We start from the raw sequence: 25767 nt of genomic DNA on the forward strand, positions 1-25767 counted from the left end.
ATACCCCCAGCGCCCATGCCATCTGAAGTCTTGTTTTCTCTTGGTGCTAGCGTCCCTTCTGGCATAACATGCAATAACAGGTGGACCAGGCAGCTAGCGGGCTGTGTGTGTTGTTACTCATGGCCCCTGGTGGGAATTGAATTGTTCTATACTTCAGAGATTGTCTCTGTTTTTTATACTTCAGAGATTATAGTAAGACTAGACCCAGATATCACTTCCTGGAAATAATCTTTTATCTCCTACTCCCCCTCCTGCCAAAAAAAAAAAAAAGAGAGAATCCAGAAAAGTTTCTTAAGAAAGGAAGAAGAAATTTAAAAAATAAGCAAACATATTTTTACGATTGTGAGTGGGGTTTTTGTTTTGCTTTGCATTGTTTCTTCCTGTAACCAAATACTCAAATGCCCACTTCATTGTATGACTAAGTTGGTATCATTAGGTTGGGAATGGGTGTGTGTATGCGGGGGTGGGTGTGTGTGGGGGTGGGTGTGTATGCACACGTGTATTTAAAATGTTAGAAAAGACATTGCAGCCTAAGGTGGAAGGAAAGATGGTTTTCAAAACAACTGCATATATGAGGTAAGCAGGAAAAGTTGGAGACTTGTTTTCAGTGATCTAAATAGGAATTGTAATGGGGTGCTGGCTATAAATGGACCCTTTGCATCATTGTTTCTCTGAATTAGAAGATCCCTTGCTGAAGGCACAAGACCATTGAAGGAAGTAAAGCATCTGGTTTGTTTTGTAATGAGAAGCAGGAATGCAAGGTCCATGCTCTTAATAATAAACAAACAGGACATTGTATGCCATCATCACAGGATGTCCTTCCTTCCAACAGAGGACTGACTGGGCTGGAGGAAAAGCCTGATGGGTCTCAGAGCCCAATAATTACTGCCTCTGACCACCTTCTACTTGTAGTGATCAGTTCAATATTCTCTCCTTAACTGTGAAATAATTACTGCACCCAGTTTACTTACACAGGCCTCTGAAGTCTGGCTGTGGACTGTGAGAGGAAAGGCAAAGTAATTTCAATCTGTAAGACTATAGCGTTTTCCTATTCCCCTGTTTACTACATATTTCAAAGAGGGAAGTTAGTTTCGCCAAATTCGAGTGAATTTAGTTAGCAGGAGAAATAGAATCTTACAAGTTTTGGGGAAACATGTATTTCATAGACAATAGCCTGAGCCCTAGACAGCTACATTTGATTAAATTAGATGCAAAAATATTTTAATTTGTTCTCCCCAAGTATGATCTTGTATAATCTGTAACTGGGAATTTCAATTGAGGGATTACAAAATTTTTAGGTAATTTTTTTTTTTTCTTTAAAGAATGAGCACCCCTTACTAAGCCGCAGGAAGGAGGGCAGTCTGGTGCATTTAGAATACAGTACAGCTCAAGTAAACGTTGAGGTTAAGCGCCTTCAAAGGGAAGTAGGAAGATTCCAGGAAAATGTTGAAATCCACATTAATAATGAGAGGAAGCTCAGCGGCTCACAACTGGGGGGAAAGCCCTGGGCTCGGCTCCGCGCGGCTCCGCCGAGTCCAGGTGAGGCCACGCCCCCACTTCAGGCAGCTGGTAGGAGTGAATCAGACGGCGAGTGGCTAATCTGCAGCAGGGAGGGGAAAGAGCCGCCGGTCTGGTTAACACGGGCTGAAAGTGCTGCTGTGACACTCGGCCCTCCAGTGTTGCGGAGAGGCAAGAGCAGCGCGCGGCACCTGTCCGCCGAGAGCCAGAGCCGGCGCCCGGGCGGGCGGGCGGGCGGCCGTAGAAAAGGAGGGACAGCCGAGGTGCGCGTCAGACCTGCTCAGCCCGGCGACAGGACGCGGGAAGCAATGTGGACTGTGTAGAGATGAGCGAGACTTATCTCCGATGTTGGATTTGTGCTTGGAAAAACGTGTGGGTACGAGCTCGGTAAGGAACTTGATTTTATTTTTATTGTGAAATTGATCTGAAAACTTTTTTTTTTTTTTTTTTTTTGGCTATCCTAGTCGCAGTAGAAACAAATGCTTCTGCTTTACTGCGCTTAGTGCTGTCCAACAACATTTATAAGACTTTTTCCTTATGAATCATTAACCCTTTCAGTTCTAGGCATAATTGTCAATTCATTGAAATTTCGGTTCCCCCCCCCCCACTCCCATCAAAGAAAGTAAATATTCTGGGTTGGCTTAGTTTTTAAATCTTGCTTTTAAAGGAGAAAACATTTATTTAAGATCATGACTGTACACGTAGGAAATAATAAATAATAATAGGCAAGTTTGTTGAAATTTTAACTGAAGAAAAAACAACTTTGCATCTGATATTTTTTTAAAGAGTGTCCTATGTAGGGAAGAGGTGGAAGAATATAAAAGCCACCTTGAAGGACTTCCAGAGTGTTATGTTTACATTCTAACAAGTCCATGTTCTTACCTGGAAATGATACTTGTATTCCTACTTGTTACCAGATATGTATATGAATGGGAAAACATCACAGAAGGTGATCTTTTTTCTCTTTGGAAAGCACTTTTCCTGAGTGCGAGGGAGAAAATGCGGGAATATCCTTATCAGTTTTCAAGTGGAAGTGGAGCTTGTCCTCTGAGCCTTCTAGATTTGTCACAACTTTAGTTACAGTAAACTGTAGCACATCCGTGACTTCTGGGAATTCGTATACTTTCAGATTTAAATGGAAAGTGCTATTTGTAGCCGAGGGCTCCTCAAGGAATTCTCTCGAAGGAATTCTATTGAACAGTTTTATGTTTTGTTTTTGCTTTTTCAATTTGGTGTGAGATACCCACAAGCCAATGGAAACTGCAAGCTGTTTCCCCCCTTCACCCATTTCTCCTCTGAATGTTCCTCTGGACCAAGATTTCTGAAAGGCCGTGGCTCAGTGATGCTGGCAGGATGCAGTCCTTTTCAGCCTTCCATGTGTGAGGATGAAAGAGAGAGCACAGCAGAAGGGGGGGGCAGGTTGTTTTGAAAGTTGTTTTGTGTTGGGAGCTGGTGGGAAAGTTCAGTCTTCCCCATTTGGAAAAGGCAGGCTGGGTTCCGCTCCTGCATCACACGCGCTTTCCATTTTTAGCTTCATTCAGAGGCAGACAGAGCTCCTTCCTCTTCCTCTCCTTGTTTGTGACACTTTTCTGAGGCAGCGTTTCCACAACGCTGAGGGTCTGGCGGCCATGACCCCAGGCGTTCTTGGACACAGGACTGAGCGCCCATAACATTTCTCTGCTGTGAGAGGTAAAGCCAGGGATTCTTTGGAGGTGGTTTTCTTCCCTCCGAGGAGGTTGCCACTTTTTTTTTAAAAAAACTAAGAGTGGCATTTAAAAACCTTGCCTCTTCAAGGCAGTCTACTTTATACGGCATTTTGGCTTACTCAACTGTCCAAGCACTCTGCATCTGCTTTTAAAGTCTTCAGACTACTGTATTAGTCATAGCCTCTCGGAGGGAGCCACAGAAACGGCAGGACAATGGGGATTAAAGGCCTTTTTCCCTTCTCTTCCAGGCTGCCCCAAAGTGTAGCTCCAGCGCTGTAAGGATTCAAGGGTTGGCAGAGGGGACCATGAAAATGGACATGGAGGATGTGGATATGACTCTGTGGACAGAGGCTGAGTTTGAAGAGAAGTGTACATACATCGTGAACGATCACTCCTGGGATTCTGGCATCGACGGAGGGACTTCAGTTCAGGCAGAGGCATCCTTGCCAAGGAATCTGCTTTTCAAATATGCCACCAACAGCAACGAGGTAAGTCTCTGATTTTTTGCCAGTATAGATTGTCACCTGATGCCAAATCTCCCTACTTACCCTTGACGTCTATCTGTGAGAATCTCTAAGTATCAGTAAATAATTGATCATTCAATTCACTTCCCTCATTGCTTTCTCTTTCCCTAAGCTAATTCTGTCTTGTTTCTGCCAGCCACCAACTCTTCCATACTAATTAGTGAACGGTTAAATCTTTTGGCAAGTTGACATGTCGACTTGCAGCATGGAGTAGGTGATGGGGTGGGTGAATCGTCAGTGAGCTCAGGGAAAGTAGCTAGCTGCCCTGGACCCACTGGCCTGAGTACCTCTCTTGTTCAATAGCTTTTGAGGAGGAAAACTTTTTCTTAGAAAAAGAGTTTTTAATATTTCTTTTGTCTCCCTTTGCTCATCAGATGGCTTTATTATTTTAACAAGCTGGCTTTATTAGCTGGGTTTCTAAAATTATTCTCAAAACCTTGACGTGTTTATGAATTGGAGTGAGGGTATAAACCGAGAAGAGGTTCATGTAAAAAGTGTCCTCTCTTAGGATGACTTAAGAGCTAACCACTGTTTATCTGTGGCAGCTCCTTGGCTCTGGCTGGGCTGGCAAACCGATTCCTTAGTGGCCTCTGAAGTGGGTACACTCTTTGTTGTTTCAAAGAGGCTGAAAACCCGAGCTTGGAATGAGCAACTGTTTTGTGTTTACGCTTTTATAGAACGATTATAGCTAGGCGTGATGTTTAGCTGTGAAATAGCTTGCAGAACCACTTCTTGTTTTGAGAATTCGGCTACTGTAGTTGCTCTCACCAGTTTGCACCAATTGACCCCTCTACTGACTTCCCACCACCACCACAGATCACTGTCACTGCATTCAGAAAGTAGTGAAAAGGGGACCCTTTGCAGGAATCCAGAGGTTGCAACTGGGACTATTTATTACAACCACGTCAAATCACTTTCCCCCTTCCCTAAGGAACAGCATTTGAAGGAGTTGAGAGCCTGTTTGGGAAAAGCTTTGTCTCTTTCCTGTTTGTGTCTGAGTTCAGTGTTTTTGGTGAGGGGGAGACACAGCTGTCTAAAATTAAATAGAGCCACTCTGCTTTGAGTTTCATTAAAGCTTAACCTTTTTTTTTTTTGCTGCTAGGAGGGTGGAGGTAGATTTTATAAAGGGCAAAATTTAAATTGTAGTTTTACGTTAATGTTACCAAAAATTTAACCCCAGAGGTCAGCCTTAATTATACCTCTTACTGAAAGTCACGCTCTTCTCAATAGAAAGTCTTGTAATATATGGCCCCTGGAATCAATGTTGGATTTGTTTTTTGGGTATTTAAGGTTTGGCTGTGGCTTTAAAAGGTGGTGTGTGTTTTTTCCCATATCAAAATTGACCAAATACTGGTTTGTTCCCAGGGTTAATTTGTACTGTGCTGCCCTGTCCAGCTCATTGGGACTGAAATAAAGATCTCCATTCTGTGGGTCATCTTTGCCTCTTAATTCTGTAATATCCTTGTTCTCAGTTCAGCTCTGAGCTTAAGAGTTTTTCAGTTTCCATCATTACACGTAGAATTATAGCTAAGTCAAGGAATGTTCTTAGATCATTTAGTTCAAGGCATATTGTTAAGAGCCAGAGTCAGGACTGGGAGCACAAAGTTCGTCTGATTTCCTCAGGCAGTGCTTTTTGATTATGCTACACTGGCCCCTCTTGGTGTCACTGTGGTTTTATTTATCATCTTAACATATTTCAGAGTGATACTTTATTAAGCTTATTTGTACTTTTCTCTGAACTTGTAACTCTATATTTCAGTATGTTAAGCAACCAAAAAACATTCAGTGCCCATGTTCTTAAAGAAGGAATCCTTCAAAATTAACCTAGGAGTTCCGGATTCTCTGACCCTATTTTCCCATATTTTCTTAACTGAATCTTTTGAATAAGACAGTATGTTTTCAGTCTCTAATCATAAAAGCAACCAGGAAACAACCTTGTTTGCAATATTGCTTTAAGCTTATTACTCTGGAATTTGTACCTGTTTTTCTGTTTCTCCCTCCTTCCTTTTTGAACTTTGGGAAAGGACAGCTCCCTTTAAGCGGTTGAAAGAGATGGTGAGGTTGAACTACTTAGGGTATGATAGCTGCAAACCAGTTCCAGAGCAGAAACCTTTAGGGTTGATGAAATGTTTACATTATCATTATTCAGTTAGCCCTTTAAGTCCCACGAGCTGTGGAAATAGGAAAAAAAGCCTTTTTACATGTAGTTTTTATCTGACTGATTTATCTTACCCTCCCTGAAATAGCAGGAGATGTTACATTATGTACCGTTCTGCTGACATACTGGGGATTTTTTTTTTAACAAGATCATTTTTCATTATGAATTTGCGCTATGTGTCAGCACCTTTTTTTTTTTTTTTTTTTTTTGGCTTAAAAACAAAACATACAAACTATATTTCTGATCTTCGGCCTCATTTTTAGATTTGGTTTAGAATCGTTTTGCACCTTTAATGAAGCTGTTCTTACTTCCTATTTCCAGAACCCAAACCAAAGATAGACATACTATTCAAAACTTTTTAAAACTAATGGGTTATTCTTTTATGGGGTTTTTCCCCTTGTCCTCCTGAAATAATCTTCTATGAACACTTGAATGCAGAAAAAATCGATTTAGACATTAATGTTTTAGAAGCAGGAGCCTGTACCAGTTTCTGCTGTCAGTGGAGGTCACTTGTATTCAACAGGCACTGTGGCTCTGACTCTGTGACCTCCCAATGTCGGGTGGTGATAAACATCAGACTGATCACGGGGACCCACTCAATGTCCATTTTGATTGAGGCCCATTATTAACTCGAGCCATCTGTAAAAAGTATCTCGCCATAACATGCAATTCTCTCTTCTTCATACTGCCTTTTATTTGAGAGATGATGTATTACTACGTTTCCTTTATATAAAGATAATTAAGGAGGAAACCTTGCAAAAAATCTCTGTTCACTCCACCCCTTTAAAAAAAAAAAAATGGGGCAAATTGCAGGCTGAAGGCCTTGGTCCACTACAGAGTGTCAGTCATCTCAATGCAAATATCCTTATATTCAAAACAGAATTTTAATGGAATGAGTCACTTTTACAGGGTGGAGTTAGGGGAAGGGGAGAGATAGCTAGTAATTAAAATGATCTTGATGTAATTTGGGGTGAGGATGCTCATACCACATTAGGCCTGGACAATGTTTGTGCTTAAAACCCACTGCTACGGGGTTGTTTGTTTGTTTGCATACTTCCTAAAGGAAGAATTTACTTTAATTAAAAAAAAAAAAATTCTCCTTGCTATGGGACTTTCATTCAGCACCCCATTCGATCCATCCTAAGCTGTAAAATTGACTTCATTTTGTAAAAAATGAAAATGAGCCCAGTAAGCCCTGTTTTTGTCTGGAAGCTGCGGATGTCTAGGTGTCTCTGTAACTGAGGCCACTGACAGAGACAGATCTGCCCAAGTGGCGGCAGGGTCGGCTCTGCACATAAAGCATGGCGTGGAAGGGCTTCTGTGGGGGTAGGTGAAACAAGGAAGTGTTGAAGCCCAGTGTCCTCGAACTGTTTATAGAAGGCACACAGCAGCCTGTCCCCAGCAGTAATTCTTTAGGACCCTGGTCAGTTCCAGTGAAGTTTCCTTCCAGAGTTAGGTGAACACATTCATAATTAGTCTTTTTAGCACTGTGAAACGCAAGGCACTCACCAGGTTCCTTTATAACATTAGCTTGCTCCAGTGGTAGAGGGTTGTCAGCAGTGGATGGAAAAGTTGGCCAAAATAGAAACTCATCTAGCTCTTTTCAGGGCCGGAGAAGAACTCTGACTTGGTCTTTTCTCCCCATTAAAAACAACCCGGGTTCCTATTCCACCACCAAATTTAACCTCTGACAAGCACCATCATCTTAGAGTTAGAGCTTTTATGTCCTCTTTGAATAATGCCCCAGATTTAGATTCGAGATGAAGGATTTTATTGTGTATTAAGAGTGCTGGAGTGGGAATGGATATAGATAGCATTATAAGGCACAAGATTCCTTTCCACCTTGAAATTCCATGACTTTGTGCTTATATTTATCTGTATGTGTGGTTTTATCCTGTACTGTATAACTCTGCATATAATGGAAATATAAATGTTAGGGTTCTGTCCCACTCCTAAAGAGAATCTAATATTGAGGCTCTTTTATTTGTTTGGGGTTCTAGGGTTTTCATAGACGTTTCTTTTACCAAGACCCTCCTTTTTTTTTATTGTACTCATGTCTTGCCTGCTGCATTGGATTTGTAAGGTTGTAGATGGCAAGAACTGCTTCCAGGACAGCTTTATATCTTCCCCAGTAACTTGCCCGTAGTTGTGCTCAAACAATTGTAGGGTGACCATGTCCTCACCAAATTCCTCTGTAGGATCAAGATTCTAGCTGACTTCTTTTTGGCCACGAGAAAATGTTGTGTGTTTTCTTAGTGTAAGATTGATAGCTGAAAACCAAGAGGCCCGTTCTGGTTAAAAAAAATAGCACTTCGGAAGAAAACCCCTGACCTCAATGTAATGCTACTTGTTGGTAATCAAGCTCTGACTCCCAAGACACTGTCTGCAGGAGACTATAATTTAAAACAAAGTTGATGAACCAGTTAAGTACCTTTCTTAAAATTAATGCTTTAAAATGGATATATTGAAAATATCAACTGCTAATTATTGGCTGACCAACAAATGGCATTATTTGCTTTTCCTGTTTTTCATTTTAATGTTATTGAATACTCACTCAAATATGAATGCCAAATGATTTGCATGGCATAGAAGTCAATTCCATGAATTGTCTAAATGAATTTGGTTCAATAATAATATATCTAAACACTGAGCCTTTGAATAAGTGAGTCTACTTAAGCTTTAAATATGTATTTTTATCTCAAGACTGCTCTGAAAAACTCCTCTTCCCAATAGTTATACTGCCAACAAATACCAATAATGACTGACTGTTATTGAAATGGCAGATAGATGTAAATGAAGGCAGAGGAGGAGGATGAAATGAACATCTGCTTTTTTCAGCTCTCTGCCAGAAATTTATAAAGGACCAAAAATAACGCTCTAGCCCACCAACCTTGTTTCAGCTTCTGTTAGGTGTAGGAAATTTTCTTTTCTTTTTTTCTCTTTCCAGTCTGGGTATGCTCCGTTGACTTGTATACTGTAAAATGTATACTGTATTGAATACTAAATTGTTATTTAAAAAAAAAAAAAAAACCTTGGCTGATAAGAAATTAACATGAGAAAGACTAGTCTGTCACAACCAGGTCAGTGTGCTTATTCCATAAGCATTGAAATAGAGATTTAAATTATTGATGAGATTTAATGAGATATCAGTGTGTTTAATAGTTAAAATGTTAACATGAGCACTTTGTGAAAATGTATTGATTCACGTATTTGAGTCTACCGCCTCAGGAAGAAACAAATACATAGAGACCACTAGGAATAATAAAAAGCTGGGGGAAAAAACTCTTTTCTCTACTCGCAGGTCATGTTAGCAAGTTATTCAGTAATTGGTAGGCTGATTTGAATGAGAAGAAAATAAAAATGGAAAAGTGAGTGAATAAACCAAAACAAAACTGTAACTGCAAAATGTTGTAAAGAACTGCTTTACAGAGGAGTTCTTTTGAGTAGTGATGAATTGCTTCCTGATTTGTGGTTGGTGATTTTTTAACCACCCCCCCCAAAAGAAATTTACGATCAAGGAGGAACTGGCATATTTAACGTGTTTCTTTAGCAAGGCACTACAAAGTCAAAGTGTGTGATACATACAGTCTGAGAAGGCCATTTCCTCAGATCTTAGAACCCACAGCTCTCAGAACCTACTACACTCCACAGTACAAATTCTATTTCAAAGGACTTTTGACCACTGCCGACTAGAAGATACTAGAGAAGAAAGAACAAAGTTATTTGGACTTTCTTCTATTAAAGAGATCTTATACTTATGAAAGAAAACCTCATTATGAATGAAAAAAAAAAAGAGTGTGTTTGGTTTCTGGTTCCTTAGGCCTTGTGGAAAAACCAAAGAACATTATTTTGGTTTCTGAGGTTAAAACTATTTTATTTCCCTCAAGCACACAGCGTTTATGGTTTGGGGGAGAAGGAGAAATGGGAAACTAGGAGCAGGCTGAAATAGACTTATCTTGATCATCTAATTCATCCCGCAGTATCTGATTCACATTCTAAAACAGAATGGTTATCCACTCTGTTCTTCTACCATTAAAAAAAAAAAATTAAGTAAAATTAAAGGCCCCTTAGTTACTGGAGAACAATTCTCCAGACTATATTAATGCTTGGTTATTTGCTTATGGTCTTGAGTTTAAAAGAGGGTCTCCCTTTAAAGTGAAGCTTGTTGTTAATTAGGTAGGCCCCATTAATGTCTGCTGTCTGTATCACAGTTTTGTGGTTCTTTGGTTGTATTAACCAAAAAAACCAAACCCGTTGCTGTCAGTTGATTCTAACTTATAGTATTACCACTTAACAATTCAAGTTTGTTGAAATAAAAAAGATTGGTTAGCATTTTAAAGTTAAAATAATTGTTTCATATATGTTACTCTCTTTAGGTTATTGGAGTGGTGAGTAAAGAATACATACCAAAGGGAACACGTTTTGGACCACTAATAGGCGAAATCTACACCAATGATACTGTTCCCAAAAACGCAAACAGGAAATACTTTTGGCGGGTAAGTAAGGAAAATTTTTCCAGACTCATTCAGTGTTAGGGGAAAAAATGGAGCTAGAAGAGCTGGGTCAGTTCCTTCTTCAACCTGTCCTGAGAAACACTGGGGCTCACACACAAGTATTCAGGCTCCCCACGGACACAGGGAATCCTGAGCCAATGTAAAGAAACTCGTTAAATGTGTGGCTCTAGAAACATAGCCTCTAGGTGGTTAATGATGGAGATATGGACTCTATGTGAATCTTAATTTTTGCAACTCATTAGAGCTTTGTGATGAAAGGAAACAGTTTGCTGCTTGCTTCAAGGGTAGGTTCATTTGCATTTCTCTGCAAGGAAGTAGTAATGAGTCACCAAGCCTTAGATTTCACCCCTTCTTGATTTCTTGCTGAGTTAACTTTAATTGAATGCAAGAGTTATCATAAATGAATTGTCTTGAAAATAAATGCCATTAAAGAAGGATGAGTGGAAGATGGGGTTTAGGGAAGACGGGGCTTAGGGAAGATGGAGCTTAGCGAAGATGGGGCTTAGGAAATGGAAAAAGGACCACAGGACTAGTCCTATATAAATGAGTCTGTACTGGAAAACTTTTGGATTTGACAGTATGTAGATTACTCCATAGCACAAGGAAAACGCTTACAAATGTGAGGTGATAAGCTTTCCTATAACATTCAGTTAACAGACCTGGCCAATACAATTTCCTTTGGAATATCAGAGTTACAAAGGACCCCAGAGGTAAACTGAGGAGATGAAAGAAATCCTTGAAAAAAAGACCCTGGATTAGGAGTGAACAGAGCGAAGTCAGGCTGTTTTTCCCCTTCCCAGAATATCTTTCTGGGATGCTCCCTTTGTTCACGTAGAAAATAAAGATATGCTTACTAAATTTAAAAACAAAAGTCACTTTTATACATACTTACACAAAATGTACATGACTAATGGGGAACCACTATTTCAATTCTTTTAAGAAATGGCTGCATGATAACAAGAATTCGATTATATGTACCTTGGCCAGTATTTTTGCCTAGAACACATATCTTTTGTCACATTATTATAAAAGACTTCTGTTGGGGAATCATTCAGTAGCTGTTCCTAAGAAATAAGTTGTTTTGTTGTTGTTTGTTTTTTGTTAAATCCAGAAAGTTTTGTGTTTTTAGACATTTATTTTACTATTTTCCAAGCAAAAGAGAGCCATTGCATATTCACTAAAATTTGAGTGCTCCCAAGTTTTATTTAATAATTACTCATGCTTAAAATATATTTACATGATTTTTAATGGGGAAAATGTCAGTGAGTGCATTTTTGCCTTTATTGCCAATTAATTCTTCTCAGAACTGAGCAATAAAGAAAGAAAGAAAAAAAAAAAACCAAGCCCATTGTCGTTGAGTTGATTCCGAGTCATAGTGACCCTACATGAGAGAGTAGAACTACTCTATGGGATTTCCAAGGAGTGGCTGGTGGATTCGAAGTACCGACATTTTGGTTAGCAGCCAAGTTCTTAACCACTGTGCCACTAGGGAGGTGTATAAATTCTTGGAGTCGAAGGTCTAAATTGAAGACATCATAAGCCTCATTAATGCATGGTCATTTTGAAAAAGGAAACCCTGGTGGCATAATGGTTAAGAGCTAAAGCTGCTAACCAAAAGATTGGCAGTTCGAATCCACCAGCCGCTCCTTGGAAACCCTGTGAGGCAGTTCTGCTTTGTCCTATAGGGTCGTTATGAGTCGGAATCGACTCCACGGCCACGGGTTTGGTTTTTTGGGCTTTTTTTGAAAAAAAGGCAAGAAATACCTAAGACCCTCCCATCCCTGTCACAGCTCCCTGGTTCATTAAAGATTCAAGATAAGTAACTGAAAGGGTTTATTTGAATCAGCCTTTCACATGCAAGGAATATTGTAGGAAACATCATCCCACATGTTGTTAAAAGCATCCTGATTTTGCTGGCAGGAATACGAACATCTGTTGTGTGGAAAGAAAAAGTTTCATGCAAATTACACAGTCAAAGGAGGGAAGGGATGTTCAAGTTGAGAAACCAGGGACATTATTTCTTGTAACTGTACTATGAGTCAGCACGTTTTTAATCTTCTAGATAATATATGGAAATGTAGTGAGGTGATAGGGAACAGCGTTCATTTTACTTTTGCATTATTTTATTTTCTTGTGGGTGTGCATATGCGTGACTTCATGGCATCGACGTTTCTGTTTTTAAATGAGGATACAGTAAATTGTAATCTGTGGAAGGCTGACTGGAATCAGCATACCAGTAGCTTTAGAAAGCAGCTTCCGCCCCAGCGAAGAGTGCAAGAGCGATGGAACCCCATGTTCCTGGAAGTTTGCACATCAGAGTAAACAAACTTGAAAACCCCTCTTGATAGCAGAATTCACCCAGCCTTGTTCCATTTTCTCTTAACAAAACACACCGCAAAAGCTCTCACAAGTTGCTTTGATGAAGCCACATGTATTTCCCCCTTCACAATTTACAGGAAGTTACTCTTAAAAGAAAGTGATTCTGGTGTTTACTGCCTGTGTTAAAGAGACAGAGTTCCTTTTTATTTTTGATAATGTTTGAGTGAAATATAGAAACAATTTGTAGACTGTTGTAGATGGTGTGTGAATAAAACCAAAGCAAAAATCTGCGGTGCTGTTAGAGCAAAATTTCTGCTCTAAACAGTAGCCTTACTACTTGGAGACTACAATTCGAAGATGACCAGGTATTGATTGTATAAGAAAATGTCTGAAGTCTAAAGAAAAGGTGATACCTCTTAAAAAGAGAGAGAGAGAGAGAGAAACTTTCTGTAGCAGGATAAGAAGTGTCTTTATAGTTTCAGTAAGAGCGTATATTTTAATTTTTCTACTTCTTACCTCGGCCTTTTCACCCATTGTCTTTAGGGCAAGCTCTGAATCTTTCGTTACGCGTTGCCTTTAAAGAACAACATTCTTCCTGTTCTTTTTCCAAAAACACACGGCTGTGGCTCTGTGTGTGGTGTTTTAGCCAGCCTTCTCACAGATAAGAGGGGTTCCCTCTCCTCTCCTTTGGCTTGAAAGAAAAGTGCAGGGCTGAACATGTTTATCAAGAGGAAAAGTGACTTCTCAGTGGACTGTCAAATTCTGGCTTCTGTCCCGGTGTTCACTTTGTTATGGCAGGTGAAGTTCACCTTTGCCCCACCCAGTGTTTCCACAAAAAAGGCAAGGTTCCAAGTATTCATATAAACAAGTGTTACTTTAGGACTTGGAGGGTTGGGGGTGGAGGATGTTTGCATAGTTTAAGCCTTGGGCGGGGGTGTAGGAAACAGCAAGTACAGAGGCCATAGAAAAACTGAGAGACTCAGTTTGACGTAGTCAGTCATCTTAGTCTTACCCAGGTGACTCAAAGCATTAAAAATCAGCATAATCGGAACTGAAGTTAGTAGCATCGCCCATTTGCCATTCACCGCCGTAGCAAAATAGTACTCTGTGGTGGTTTAATCAGCCGGAGGCAGCTCCTTAAAATGAAATTTTGTGTTTCATTCTTCTGCTATTTTTCCCGAACATGAAAAGATGATAAAACTGAAATGGAAAAGGTAACTGACAAAGTGCGCCTTATCTGTAACCGCCCTTATTTCTGCTGATTCAAGACTACTCCGGCTAAACAGATTGGGTTATTTTTCTAACTAAGGCAATAGGGGATCAGAAATCACACATGGTACTTGCTGTGTTTACCCTTAGAGGTGCTGGGGGGAGCTTTCCAGTGCTTTGGGGCTGACTTCCTTTTACACGTCTGTCTTCTCTTTTGGACAGATCTATTCCAGGGGCGAGCTTCACCACTTCATCGATGGCTTTAACGAGGAGAAAAGCAACTGGATGCGCTATGTGAATCCTGCGCACTCTGCCCGGGAGCAAAACCTGGCTGCGTGTCAGAACGGGATGAACGTCTACTTCTACACCGTTAAGCCCATCCCTGCCAACCAGGAACTTCTTGTGTGGTATTGTCGGGACTTTGCAGAAAGGCTTCACTACCCTTATCCCGGAGAGCTGACAATGATGAATCTCAGTAAGTGGATTACAGAACAACAACAAAAAAAAACTTAAAAATGCCAGTAATGTCAGTTCTGTCCATATGAGCTAATAACATGTTGTTTAATTATACAGCTTCATCATCTGTTGGGCTAGAGTAAGTGGCTTAAACTAGTGACTAGGAAGAGGAAATCTTTTTTTTTTCAGTTCCTATCCCGTGTTATGAAAGGTGACCATTAGAAAAGAAATTGAGAGCTGCTTTGAGTGTTTAATTCAGAAAGTTACAGAAAGAAATACATGTCCAATTCTAATGTGGATGGGTGGGTATATAATAGGGATTGGTTCCAACGTGCTGACTATGCAAATTATAGCCCTTTATTTGTGATAATTTGTTGGTGCTTAAGACATGCATTAAAATATTGTGGAGCTGTGCATTTGGTTATCATATTAGACTCTGACATGGAACACTGTGAGAGTGTTCCTAGAAAAAGTCTCGGTCATGATTTTTCAAATATTCTAAATGGATAACCTTAAAGATTTGGTATCTTTGTTTCCTTCCTTATGGTAAAAACTAATTATCTGATCTCTTAATCAGTATTACAGTAGCTGCCTATCACTTTATCTTAACAGATTCTCAGTTCCTTAGCTTTTACTTTCTTATTTGGTGAAAATTACTGTCATGACCTCCCTCTGCAAATGGCTACTTTTTTTTAGTCATTCTCAAGTGCTCTCTGAATGATTTAGGAATTACCGTAAAATCCTAACCTCTGATGTTACTATGGTTGTATATTCTTGGTAATATAACAGTTTTAAAAATTAGCTCTTTTTGGTTTAAAAATTAAAACTGAATGCTTTAATTTTTGTTTTAGTTCACGTTTTTACCTTTGAGGCATTTGAAATAAATTTTAATATAAATTGGAATTTTGACTTAAACTTTAGGGTCAAATTAACAAACCAATAACTTATCCTGTCTCGTGTAAGCCAGCTCTACAGCTCTTTGTTGTTCATCCACACTGTCAGACTTACTTGATCTCCCAGCTACTGTGTATTTGCAGTTTTCTGAAAATCTGGGACTATAAAAGCATGAGCACTTCCCCTGTAGGCTCACCTTTTAAGCATCCCATCGTTTGGTTCTGTGAGTTTTTGTGTTTGCGGTCCTATAAGGTAACACATACACACAGTGCACTCTTGAGCTTCAGGAAAGGATCTTGGAATGCTTAGAAACAAGCTGCTTCCAAAATGAGCATAATGGGTATAATCAAGTTCTGACCAAAGGGGTTCTTTTCTTTCATTTCTCTTCAGTGCTCTGGAGAGTCTGTTTGTCATCTCTCTCATGTGGAGCACCCCAGGAGCCTCTCAGATATTTTGGCCATCTGTACATGCTAGGCCCAGTGCTAATAAAAAACAAACCAAACCCATTGCCATCAAGTCAATTGTGACTCATAATGACCCTATAGAACAGAGTAGAACTACCTTATAGGGTTTCTGAGGAGTGGCTGGTGAATTCGAACTGCCAACCTTTTGGTTAGCAGCTGAGCTCTTAACCACTGAGCCGCTAGGGCCCCCCAGTGCTAAGAGTTGGTGGTAAAAGACATAGATGCACGGTCACATTTTCATGGAATTTATATTCCAGCAGGGTATCTCATGGGAGGATCTGCTGATTCCCCCCAACCTTCTTAGCATAGCAAGCCACTTCCTCTGAAGGGTCTCCTTACATTCCTAGAGCTTAATCACTCATGGAGTCAGAGAAAGTCTTTGATTTTTTTTTTTTTTCTTTTAAAACAGTAACTCAATTTGAGGTGACCCAGCCCAGTGACTTTGCACCAAGCATGATGAAGCTTTATCACATACTTCCCCACCATCTTTCAATCACAAAATATTTTAAAGGCCTTGCATTTAGACTCCAGTGAAAGTCTTTGCACAGTATTTTAAGTTTCAAATGCATATTTGTTGTGTGCAGAAGCAACTTTCATGTGTACTATGAAATGACAAATTTCTTCTATGCAGAAACTTTTCTTTAATTGCTATAAAATGATGGCTACCCCTTACTCCTCTAATAATCATAGTAAAGAACAGAGTTAACAATAGCCAGTCACATTCAGACAAGACTCCTGCTGCCAATTGTGAAACCAGTTGTCTTAGGTGTGGCAACTGATGATTGAGACTCTGATCAGAAAATTTCCAGTATTTCATCAGGTCTAATAGGTAGATTGTGTCTCCAAATGAGTTGTTTTGGATTTCCATGCTTAAAGCACAATGGAGTTCTGAGCCAGAATCTCCGTGAGGGCTTGGCTCGCAGAGTTGACTCAGTTGCTTTCAAGTTTTGAGGAAAAGGGATTTGAAGTAAACTGAGATAAGGAAGAGTAAGTACCAAAGATCACACATTTTAAATGACATTTTTAAGGAACAAAACAAATTAAAAGAAGAAAAAAAAAAAGAGCAAGAACTATTAAATTAAATTCCTACCCCTCCCAAATTTTTTTCTATCTATCTAACCCATCTAGAAAACAGTTGACCAAATTATAGACTTCTAAATGTTAATCTGCTTTCTCAGTTTCAGTTGAAAACAGGCTTTGTTTTGCCTACTGCAGAACTTCTAGGTTCTTTCTTTTAGTCTTGGGGTTCTTATTATAGATCGAAAATGTGAGTCGGCATAATTAAGCCATTCAGAGCCTTCAGAAGCAGTTCACTCTTGAAATGACTCCGTCCGCCTACAGCCATTTAAGATTTAAGAACAAAAACAGATCTTGATTTTCTTTTTTCATGTTAACTCAAGCTGCTGCTGAGTGGGAGAGTCAGAAATGACACCCGCTCCACTGATTACTCAGCTGCTGTTTGAAGGATAATTTTTAAAAATGTGCCTTCATGTAGACTCCGTAAGTACCACCTATAGAACATCTCAGGGAGGCTAACATTCCCCTCTGGATATTGTTTTAGAATGAGATATCAATCGATTTCTCTTTCTGAAGTCATAAGAAATGCCAAACATTTATTGTGGATTTGCCATGTGCCAGGTACTCTTCTAAGTATTTTGCACACACACACAAAAAAATTATAAATCCAAACTTTTTGGTTTGCTGGCCCTATACATTAGTTTTTTTTCAGTTCTATAATCTAACTTTATTAATGTGCTTAATAAGATCCCTTCCTGAATATGAAGGACAGTGCTGTGTATGGGGAAACCCTGGTGGTGTAGTGGTTAAGTGCTATGGCTGCTAACCAAAAGGTCGCAGTTCGAATCCACCAGGAGCTCCTTGGAAACCCTGTGGGGCAGTTCTCCTCTGTTCTGTAGGTTCGCTATGAGTTGGAATCAGCTCGACAGCAGTGGGTTTGGGGTTTTTTTTTTTTGGCTGTGTATGACTTAGATTTTTATGCTTGAGGCTTTATTTTGTTGAATTTTAGAACCAAGGGAGTATTGAAGCCACTGGGGCGGGGGGGAACTAGGACACTTAATTAAATGTAATTTCCTGACTAAAAATGGCAGAAAGTTATGAGTAAAATTTCTGTATTTTCTTTTTATTAGAGTGACTTTTTTTTTTTCCCTTTAGTTTGGGCTTAATGTGGAGGATACCTCCAAATCACGGTTTCTCACCTCAGTAAAATTCCTTCCTGTGGCTGTGAGATGTCTCGCCTATCAGTTTTCCAGCTTAGTTGTCTTTCTCTTCCTTTACCATTTTAGCTTTAAAAAACAAAAGTGACAATTTGAACTTCCTGCCTGCTGGGCCTCACGGAAAGACTGATATTGGCCTGATAAGGTGATATTTATTTTGGTTTAGTGGCTTCAGAAATCCCTCTCCCTCAACAATCTTTCCATCACTGCCCCCCCATCAGCATCTTGCCTGATAGTGTCGTTCTCCGTGTTTATTCTGGGGCCGCTGGCTTGCTGAGGAGTAACTGATAACAGCAGGCAGGAGATAACATTCTCTGAGGAGCTCTCAAACTGGAATCAAATCCCTCAAGCCTGTCAGCCAAGAGAATGGATTTGGAAAGTTCAGAATCTGGAATTGCACATAGTTAATTTCTAGACCTATCAGATGTCAAGCCTGGAGTTCTTTCTCAGGAAAATCAGTCAGGGACATTTTAAGACGATGGATGACACTTGACAAAAGCTTCAGCATTATGCCTGGAACCCATCCTCTGCTAACTTGGAGGCCATGAGCACTGCTGCCTCTCAAGGCATCTACACACACTGGCTCTCTGGTTTGACTGATTGCCCTCCAATAACTGGAGCTCAAACTAAACGTCACATTTTTTACTTTTGATTTCCAGGGAATGCTGAGCAGGGAGTGTTTGGTTTTACCTGCTCTGACTGGTATTTTCCTGAAGGCCTCTTCATTCACAGAAGATATGAATTTGCTCAGTATGTTTGGGGGGCAGAGCTGGCAGTGGCATGGGTAGCCTGGAACTGTTTCTCCTCATGTTACTGAATAGTATATTTACCAAGTAATCATATATCTTCTTCTGGAGTAAATGCTTTCATCTTAGCTGCCTCTATTTTCTTTGGTGCTCTAAGTAATTGAACTGGCCTGGGAAGTGCCTGTTGTGGTTTGGCAGAGGTGACTGTGTCACGCCTTGTGATTCCAGGGGACCAGCCTTACTGGGAGCCTGGTTCTACCAGACCAAGCTTTGGAGAGATTCTTGGGTTGTCAGCAAATGGAGAGTAAGGGGTGGCATCCACTTTGCTCATCTGTCTATTGGGCGTAGGCAGTTTGAACAGGGTTTTATCAAATTCGTATTAAACAAGAATAGAGGTGAAAATTGATGACGGCTTATTACTTGAAATGACTCTTAATCTTTCACATCTAGCTTACAGGGTGTGCTGATTTCCTTTAGGTGAATCGTGAACATCAGAATGACTTTATATTAACCTCTGACACCCCCTTCCCCCAGCCCCGGTATTTTTCCACCCCATTTTAATGGAAGCTGTCTGTTCAAGCTTGAACAGCACTTTTCTATCATCAGCTTTTTACCAATGGAAACAAAATGGTCCAGACGGTGCTATTCATTTGATAGATGCTGTCATTGTCCCCGAAAGGCAAAGGTAGCAGCAGTTTGTAGTGAGTGGCACAGACTCTAGAATGAGCAGGAGGTGAGGGAGCAGGTGTTTAACTTGTGTCGCCAGTTGGTACTCATGTTTTCTCAGAGAGAGAGCAACTCTGGCAATTTCACTTCAGTTCTCTATACGCCTCTGAGTAATCGTCCTCTCTTCTTCATTTCAGCACAAACACAGAACAATCCAAAGCAACAGAGCACTGAGAAAAGTGAACTTTGCCCAAAAAGTGTCCCAAAGAGAGAGTACAGCGTGAAAGAAATCCTAAAATTGGACTCCAACCCCTCCAAAGGAAGGGACTTGTACCATTCCCACATTTCACCCCTCACTTCAGAAAAGGACATGGATGACTTCAGGAAAAATGGCAGCCCTGAAATGCCCTTCTATCCTCGAGTTGTTTACCCGATCCGGGCCCCTCTACCAGAAGACTTTTTGAAAGCATCCCTAGCCTATGGGATGGAGAGACCGACTTACATTACTCACTCTCCTATTCCATCCTCCACAACTCCAAGTCCCTCAGCAAGAAGTAGTCCCGACCAAAGCCTAAAAAGCTCCAGTCCTCACAGCAGCCCAGGGAATACCTTGTCACCTCTGGCTCCTGGCTGTCAAGAACATCGGGACTCGTACACTTACTTGAATGCACCCTATGGAACCGAAGGCTTGGGCTCTTATCCGGGATACACACCTCCCTCCCACCTCCCACCAGCTTTCATCCCCTCTTACAATACCCACTACCCGAAGTTCCTTTTACCCCCATATGGCATGAATTGTAACAGCCTGAGTGCTGTGAGTAACATAAACGGCATCAACAACTTTGGCCTCTTCCCGAGGTTGTACCCTGTCTATGGTAACCTCCTGAGTGGGGGCAGCCTGCCTCACCCCATGCTCAACCCTGCTTCTCTCCCAAGCTCACTGCCCTCAGAAGGAGCTCGGAGGTTACTTCAGCCTGAACATCCCAGAGACGTGCTTGTCCCTGCACCCCACAGTGCCTTTTCCCTCACCGGGGCTGCCGCCAGCATGAAGGACAAGGCGTGTAGCCCCACAAGCGGGTCTCCAACAGCGGGCACAGCCGCCACGTCAGAGCATGTGGTACAACCCAAAGCTACCTCAGCAGCAATGGCAGCCCCCAGCAGTGATGAAGCCATGAATCTTATTAAGAGTAAAAGAAACATGACTGGCTACAAGACACTTCCCTATCCGCTGAAGAAGCAGAATGGCAAGATTAAGTATGAATGCAACGTCTGCGCCAAGACTTTTGGCCAGCTCTCAAATCTAAAGGTAGGCCTTGAGATAGAGCATTCAGCTCTCTGCTAGTATCTGTGCATGTATGTGCACTCTCATGTCTACTTAGCTCACTTTCCACAAGTCATAAATTTCATCTTCAGCAGGATGAGACCTAGTGGATGTGGGTTCTACTTTTGCCACTTCTAGCTGGGTAGCTTTGGACAAGTCACTGCCCCTCGCCTGAGTTTCTTCTGAATAAAAATGTGGGGTTTGGGCTAGAGGATCAGCTTAAAGTCACTGCAAGATGGGGTCTCCATGAGTCAGAATTGACTCAACAGCAACTGGTTTGGTTTTTTTTTTTTTTTTTTAAATTTATAGCCTGTGACTTTTGTTCAAAACAAAGCATTCTGAAAACATTGGGGCTTTGTTTGTTCTGGTTAAGACTTTGTCTTGGTGCTTTTCTTGAGTTGTTTGCATCATGAATGCCTGCATCTTTGAGGGAAAACATACTGTCTTAGAAGTGGTTCGAGAGCAGAACTAACACATGCACCTCCTTCCCAGGTCCACCTCCGCGTGCACAGTGGAGAACGGCCTTTCAAGTGTCAGACTTGCAACAAGGGCTTTACTCAGCTTGCCCACCTGCAGAAACACTACCTGGTACACACGGGAGAAAAGCCACATGAATGCCAGGTGGGCAGTATTTTCTGGGTGAAACTTTGGATGTTCATAGAATGTATCTGTGGTGTTGCCCTCCCATGTCATGCAGCCCATAGTGTAAACCAACACCGAGAATTCTGCCTTGCCCTGGGCTGAAGCACTGTGGGCCTCCCAGTGCTCTGTCCTTGCTGACAAGCTGAGATGATGACACAGCCAGCTTCCAGTGGGTGGAAAATGGCAGACGAAATAAACACCACCTCGTGTGCAGTATTCCTGCATCACCTGTTTGCTTAATACCACACCAGAGGTGCCACAGGGAGGCTTCTCACTGCCCAGGTTGCTGGGTGTTGGTTTTTAAGCTTGCCCCTCCCACTGACAACTTTTAATCTTCTGGTCTTCCTGTCTCCCTTCTCTGCCCTTATCCCCACACTATAGGTTTGTCACAAACGATTTAGCAGCACCAGCAATCTCAAGACCCACCTGCGCCTCCACTCAGGAGAGAAACCTTACCAGTGCAAGGTGTGCCCTGCAAAGTTCACCCAGTTTGTGCACCTGAAACTCCACAAGCGCCTACACACCCGGGAGCGGCCCCACAAGTGTGCCCAGTGCCACAAGAGCTACATCCACCTCTGCAGCCTCAAGGTCCACCTGAAGGGAAACTGCCCTGTGGTCCCAGCCACTGGGCTGCCCTTGGAGGACCTGACCCGCATCAACGAAGAGATTGAGAAGTTTGACATCAGTGACAATGCTGACCGGCTTGAGGACATGGAGGACAACATTGATGTGACCTCTGTGGTGGAAAAGGAAATTCTGGCCATGGTCAGAAAAGAGAAGGAAGACACTGGCCTCAAAGTTTCTTTGCAGAGAAGCATGGGGAATGGACTCCTCTCCTCGGGGTGTGCCCTTTATGAGTCATCAGAGCCTGCCCTCATGAAGTTGCCTCACAGTCACCCACTACCTCTGGTACCTGTAAAGGTCAAACAAGAAACAGTTGAACCAATGGATCCTTAAGATTTTCAGAAAATGGAAAGTGTTTTGTTTTTTAACTTATGACTTGGCGAGTCAGGGTGCCTGTAGCAAATTGCTTGTACATAATTCTACTTCTGCAAAGCTCTCCTGACAGCAGATGTGAGGGAAACCTCACCTCTCTGGAATTAAAGAAGGAACTCCAAAGTTACTGAAATCTCAGGGCATAAATGAGGCAAAGACTATACATATACGTATTATATATACTTATTTACACCCACATCTATATATTTGAACCTGTGTATTTTGAGTATTTGTGTGGATATGTTTGCATAGCCTTCCCATTAATAAGACTATTGCCTAGCCATAATTATTTTTTCAATGATAATACTTCATAATTTATTATGCAATTTATCGTTCAGAAAGCAATAATTAAAAAAGTTTACAATGACTGGAAAAATTCCTTGTAATTTGAGTATAAATGTTATGTTTTTGTCTTGTGGCCATTCTTTGTAGATAATTCCTGCACATCGGCTTAAGTACCTAAGATTTAGCAAACAAATACATTACTTCAGTCAACTTCCCTCTATAATGTTTGAAAATGAGGTTGTAGTATTGCCAAAGTTAGACAGTTGATGTGTTAATGCATAGGATCATATTGCTTGAATGGCACTGTAGAGCTTGGGGGCATGTGTGCAGAATTACCCAGTAACAACTCGAGTAGGAGAAACAAGACAAGAAATCTTGTGTGTTTCCGTAGATCATGCTGAGTCTTTTTTCCCCAGCCACAATTGTACCCAAGAGGTGACAGGAAGACTTTGCCAACCTGCCTCTCTCTCTAAAAAAGCAGGGTCTCCCCACATCCCCAGAGTCATGGGACCATTCAGAGTGGCCACGTGACTTTTGCATCCCAATATATTATCTAAAAATGTGAAGAAGACAAAATGCCATGTTTAAGACCACTGCGAAACTTTCCCGAACCACGGGTGGTTTTGTATGTGTGAGGTTTGGGGGCTTGAGACTGGGTGTTGTTTTTGTTGTTGGTTATTTTATGTAAAAATTGCACATACATGGTGCTCTACCAGGAAGGAGTTTGAGGCAGATAGGCTCAGGCCACACTTTAAAAAACAAAACAGAAAAACGGGTATTCTCGTTGTCTTAGGGTAAAAGCAGGTAATGAACATTCCTATCCCCAACACATCAATTTTCTTTTTTTCTGTAAAACTGTCCTCAGTATTTGTGTTTTTACATTTTATGGTTAATTTAATTGAAGATGAAAGGGCATTGCAAAGTTGTTCAACAACAATTACCTCATTGAGTATGTCCAGTAGTACAGGAAATGGTGTCTTATCTAATGATTTGCTACCCTCGAGAAGAAACCCAAGTGTACTCCCAAAAGATAGAATGTGTCATTTTATCTTTTGTTCTGCTAAGCCCAAAGATTACATGTTGGCATTCAAGGTGTAGCAAAGAATGATGTATATTTATAAATCTATTTATACCACTATACCATGTGTATATATATTTATAACCACTTAAATTGTGAGCCAAACCATGTAAAAGAACCTACTTTTCCTAAGGCCAAAAGAAAAAAAATTTTTTTCTGCGACATTGCTTAACCCTCAATAACCTCAGAATCACATTGGTGTGCTGCTTGGGCCTTGACCTAAACATAGGTGCAAAGGTGGGGACCACGTAACAACCAGGGAGAAAGAGAAATCGTTTTTTACTATTAAAGGACAATCTAAGACAGCTTTATTTTTGTTTTGTCACATTGTGATTATGTGGTCACATCCAAGTCACAGAAGGAACAATCCTTTTATTTCCTCTGTTTGCCACCATAATTTTTCTCTCTTCCTCTCCCCTTTTAATACTGATATATCACTGATCAATCCGTTTTATATATTCAGTGTTTTGTTGATGGTAATTAATGTCAACCTGCAGAATAAAACAAATTTAGGATAATCCGGGGAAACCTAAGATAAGAAGAGCCTTACTGATCTGTTCCTTTAAATAGCAAGACTGACAAATTCTTAGGTATCAGTGTTTGACAGGTGTATTCTTAATCGTAGGTAAACCAAAGCATCACTCCCCTGACATCGACACCAATACTCTCTATTCTCAGCCACTCGTACGTTCTCTTCTTTTCCTCTTGTGCTTTCTCATAGTTGAAGATTTTTACAAAGATGTGCTTGAGATGTCTGGCTTCTCTTTATTTAATGTTTGACTTTCCCTCTTAGGCCTCTTACATGTGAATGTTGAGCCCACAATCAACAGTGGTTTTATTTTTTTTCCTCTACTCAAAGTTAAAACTGACCAAAGTTACTGGCTTTTTACTTTGCTAGAACAACAAACTATCTTATGTTTACGTATTGGTTTACATTGTTATTTATGTGCAAATTGTCAAAATGTAAATTAAATATAAATGTTCATGCTTTACCAATGCTTGTCTAGTGTCTTGAGTGAGGGGCCAGTGAGTGACATCTTACCCATACTGTAAGGGTGGCCCTGGAACAAAATTTGGACACAACGCAATTTGTTTCCACCTTGCTTACCTTTCTGTTTCAAGCGGCCAGCAATGATTCCAACCCCCTCCTTACCCCGCCCCGAGTCAGGGACCACACTTGTGAGTGAGGTGATACCACTGATGTGTTGTGTCTTTCAAAAGTGTCAACTGTGTAAGATTTTTTCTTTAATTGTGAGCTATAAAAGGGTTCTCTAAGAAAGGTATTTCAAGTGTTAGTCCATAGTGGGGAAGAGTTGTTTGTTTTTGTTGGACTTTTTGTTTGTTTTCCTTTGTTGACAGGCATGGGATGGTAGGGAGGTAAGGAAAACTTGGACTCATTCCAGGGATGCCATCCTAGGCTTGGACCAGTGTGTCTGTATGTGGAGACTCAGCCCTCTCATGTGAGGGGCCTTGGGGAAGCCCTTGGAAGCTGGATCAAGGAATACTACTTCCATCGGTGAGGTCAGTTTTGCTCAGGAGCATGCCATAGGGCATAAGGATTTTTGTGCTTCTGCATAGTCTTCCTGTCCTGCAGCCCATGATGTTTTTCCTTCACATCTTAACTTGGGAAATAGATTTATTACTGTGCATTTAAAACATTCTAGAAAGCTTCTCTTTTACCAGAATCTGGCATTGTTGGTTATCAGGGTGTCATGGCCATGTGGTCCCAAGAGGCATGGGGTAGGAATGAACCTACCTGCTTGTCCATTTATGCTCTAGAAACAAACCTGTCCACAGGAAAAAGGCACACATAAATTTAAGTCTCATTTGACAGATATGAATAGAAGCTATTTCTCGAAAAGTGATAATGCCTTCAGTTAAAAAAGGATCTAAAAACCCTTTATAGGTGATATTTATGCTTGCCGTTTTATCCATTACCAAGTTCATGGTTCCATGCTACCTTCATGTTAAAATAATGCTCCTTCTTACACTGAATACTCAAAGCTGCCCGATTTCTTTTTCAATGTTTCTTCTTTA

At 40.9% G+C, this 25767-nt stretch overlaps 1 protein-coding gene across 3 annotated transcripts; it reads left to right on the forward strand.

Annotated features, from left to right (window-relative positions):
* Window positions 1-1848: 1848 nt before the first annotated feature.
* Window positions 1849-24690, forward strand: PRDM1 (PR/SET domain 1). Of its 3 annotated transcripts, none has more exons than XM_049898267.1 (7): window positions 1849-1905; window positions 3473-3712; window positions 10283-10402; window positions 14171-14423; window positions 19606-20714; window positions 21222-21350; window positions 21753-24689. In XM_049898267.1, exons 1-7 carry the CDS (start codon window positions 1864-1866, stop codon window positions 22326-22328), a joined length of 2469 nt encoding a protein of 822 aa, XP_049754224.1. In that variant the 5' UTR covers window positions 1849-1863; the 3' UTR covers window positions 22329-24689. The 3 variants fall into 3 exon arrangements, with proteins under 3 accessions (XP_049754224.1, XP_049754207.1, XP_049754214.1); XM_049898250.1 differs by lacking the exon at window positions 1849-1905 and adding an exon at window positions 2684-3207 and having other exon boundaries at window positions 21753-24688; XM_049898257.1 differs by lacking the exons at window positions 1849-1905; window positions 3473-3712 and adding an exon at window positions 13283-13953 and having other exon boundaries at window positions 10323-10402; window positions 21753-24690.
* The last annotated feature ends 1077 nt before the right edge of the window (window positions 24691-25767 follow it).

This window comes from Elephas maximus, chromosome 1 (genome assembly GCF_024166365.1).
Source record: "Elephas maximus indicus isolate mEleMax1 chromosome 1, mEleMax1 primary haplotype, whole genome shotgun sequence".
In the NCBI taxonomy this organism is placed as follows: Eukaryota; Metazoa; Chordata; class Mammalia; order Proboscidea; family Elephantidae; genus Elephas; species Elephas maximus.

What these genes read in the sequence shown, in the direction of transcription:
- PRDM1 (XM_049898267.1), top strand. Translation starts at nt 1,864, where the DNA reads ATGTTGGATTTGTGCTTGGAAAAACGTGTGGGTACGAGCTCG. An exon ending in ACAGGAAATACTTTTGGCGG is followed by an intron (nt 10,403 to 14,170) that starts GTAAGTAAGGAA and finishes TCTTTTGGACAG; the next exon opens with ATCTATTCCAGGGGCGAGCT. An exon ending in AAAAGCCACATGAATGCCAG is followed by an intron (nt 21,351 to 21,752) that starts GTGGGCAGTATT and finishes CCCACACTATAG; the next exon opens with GTTTGTCACAAACGATTTAG.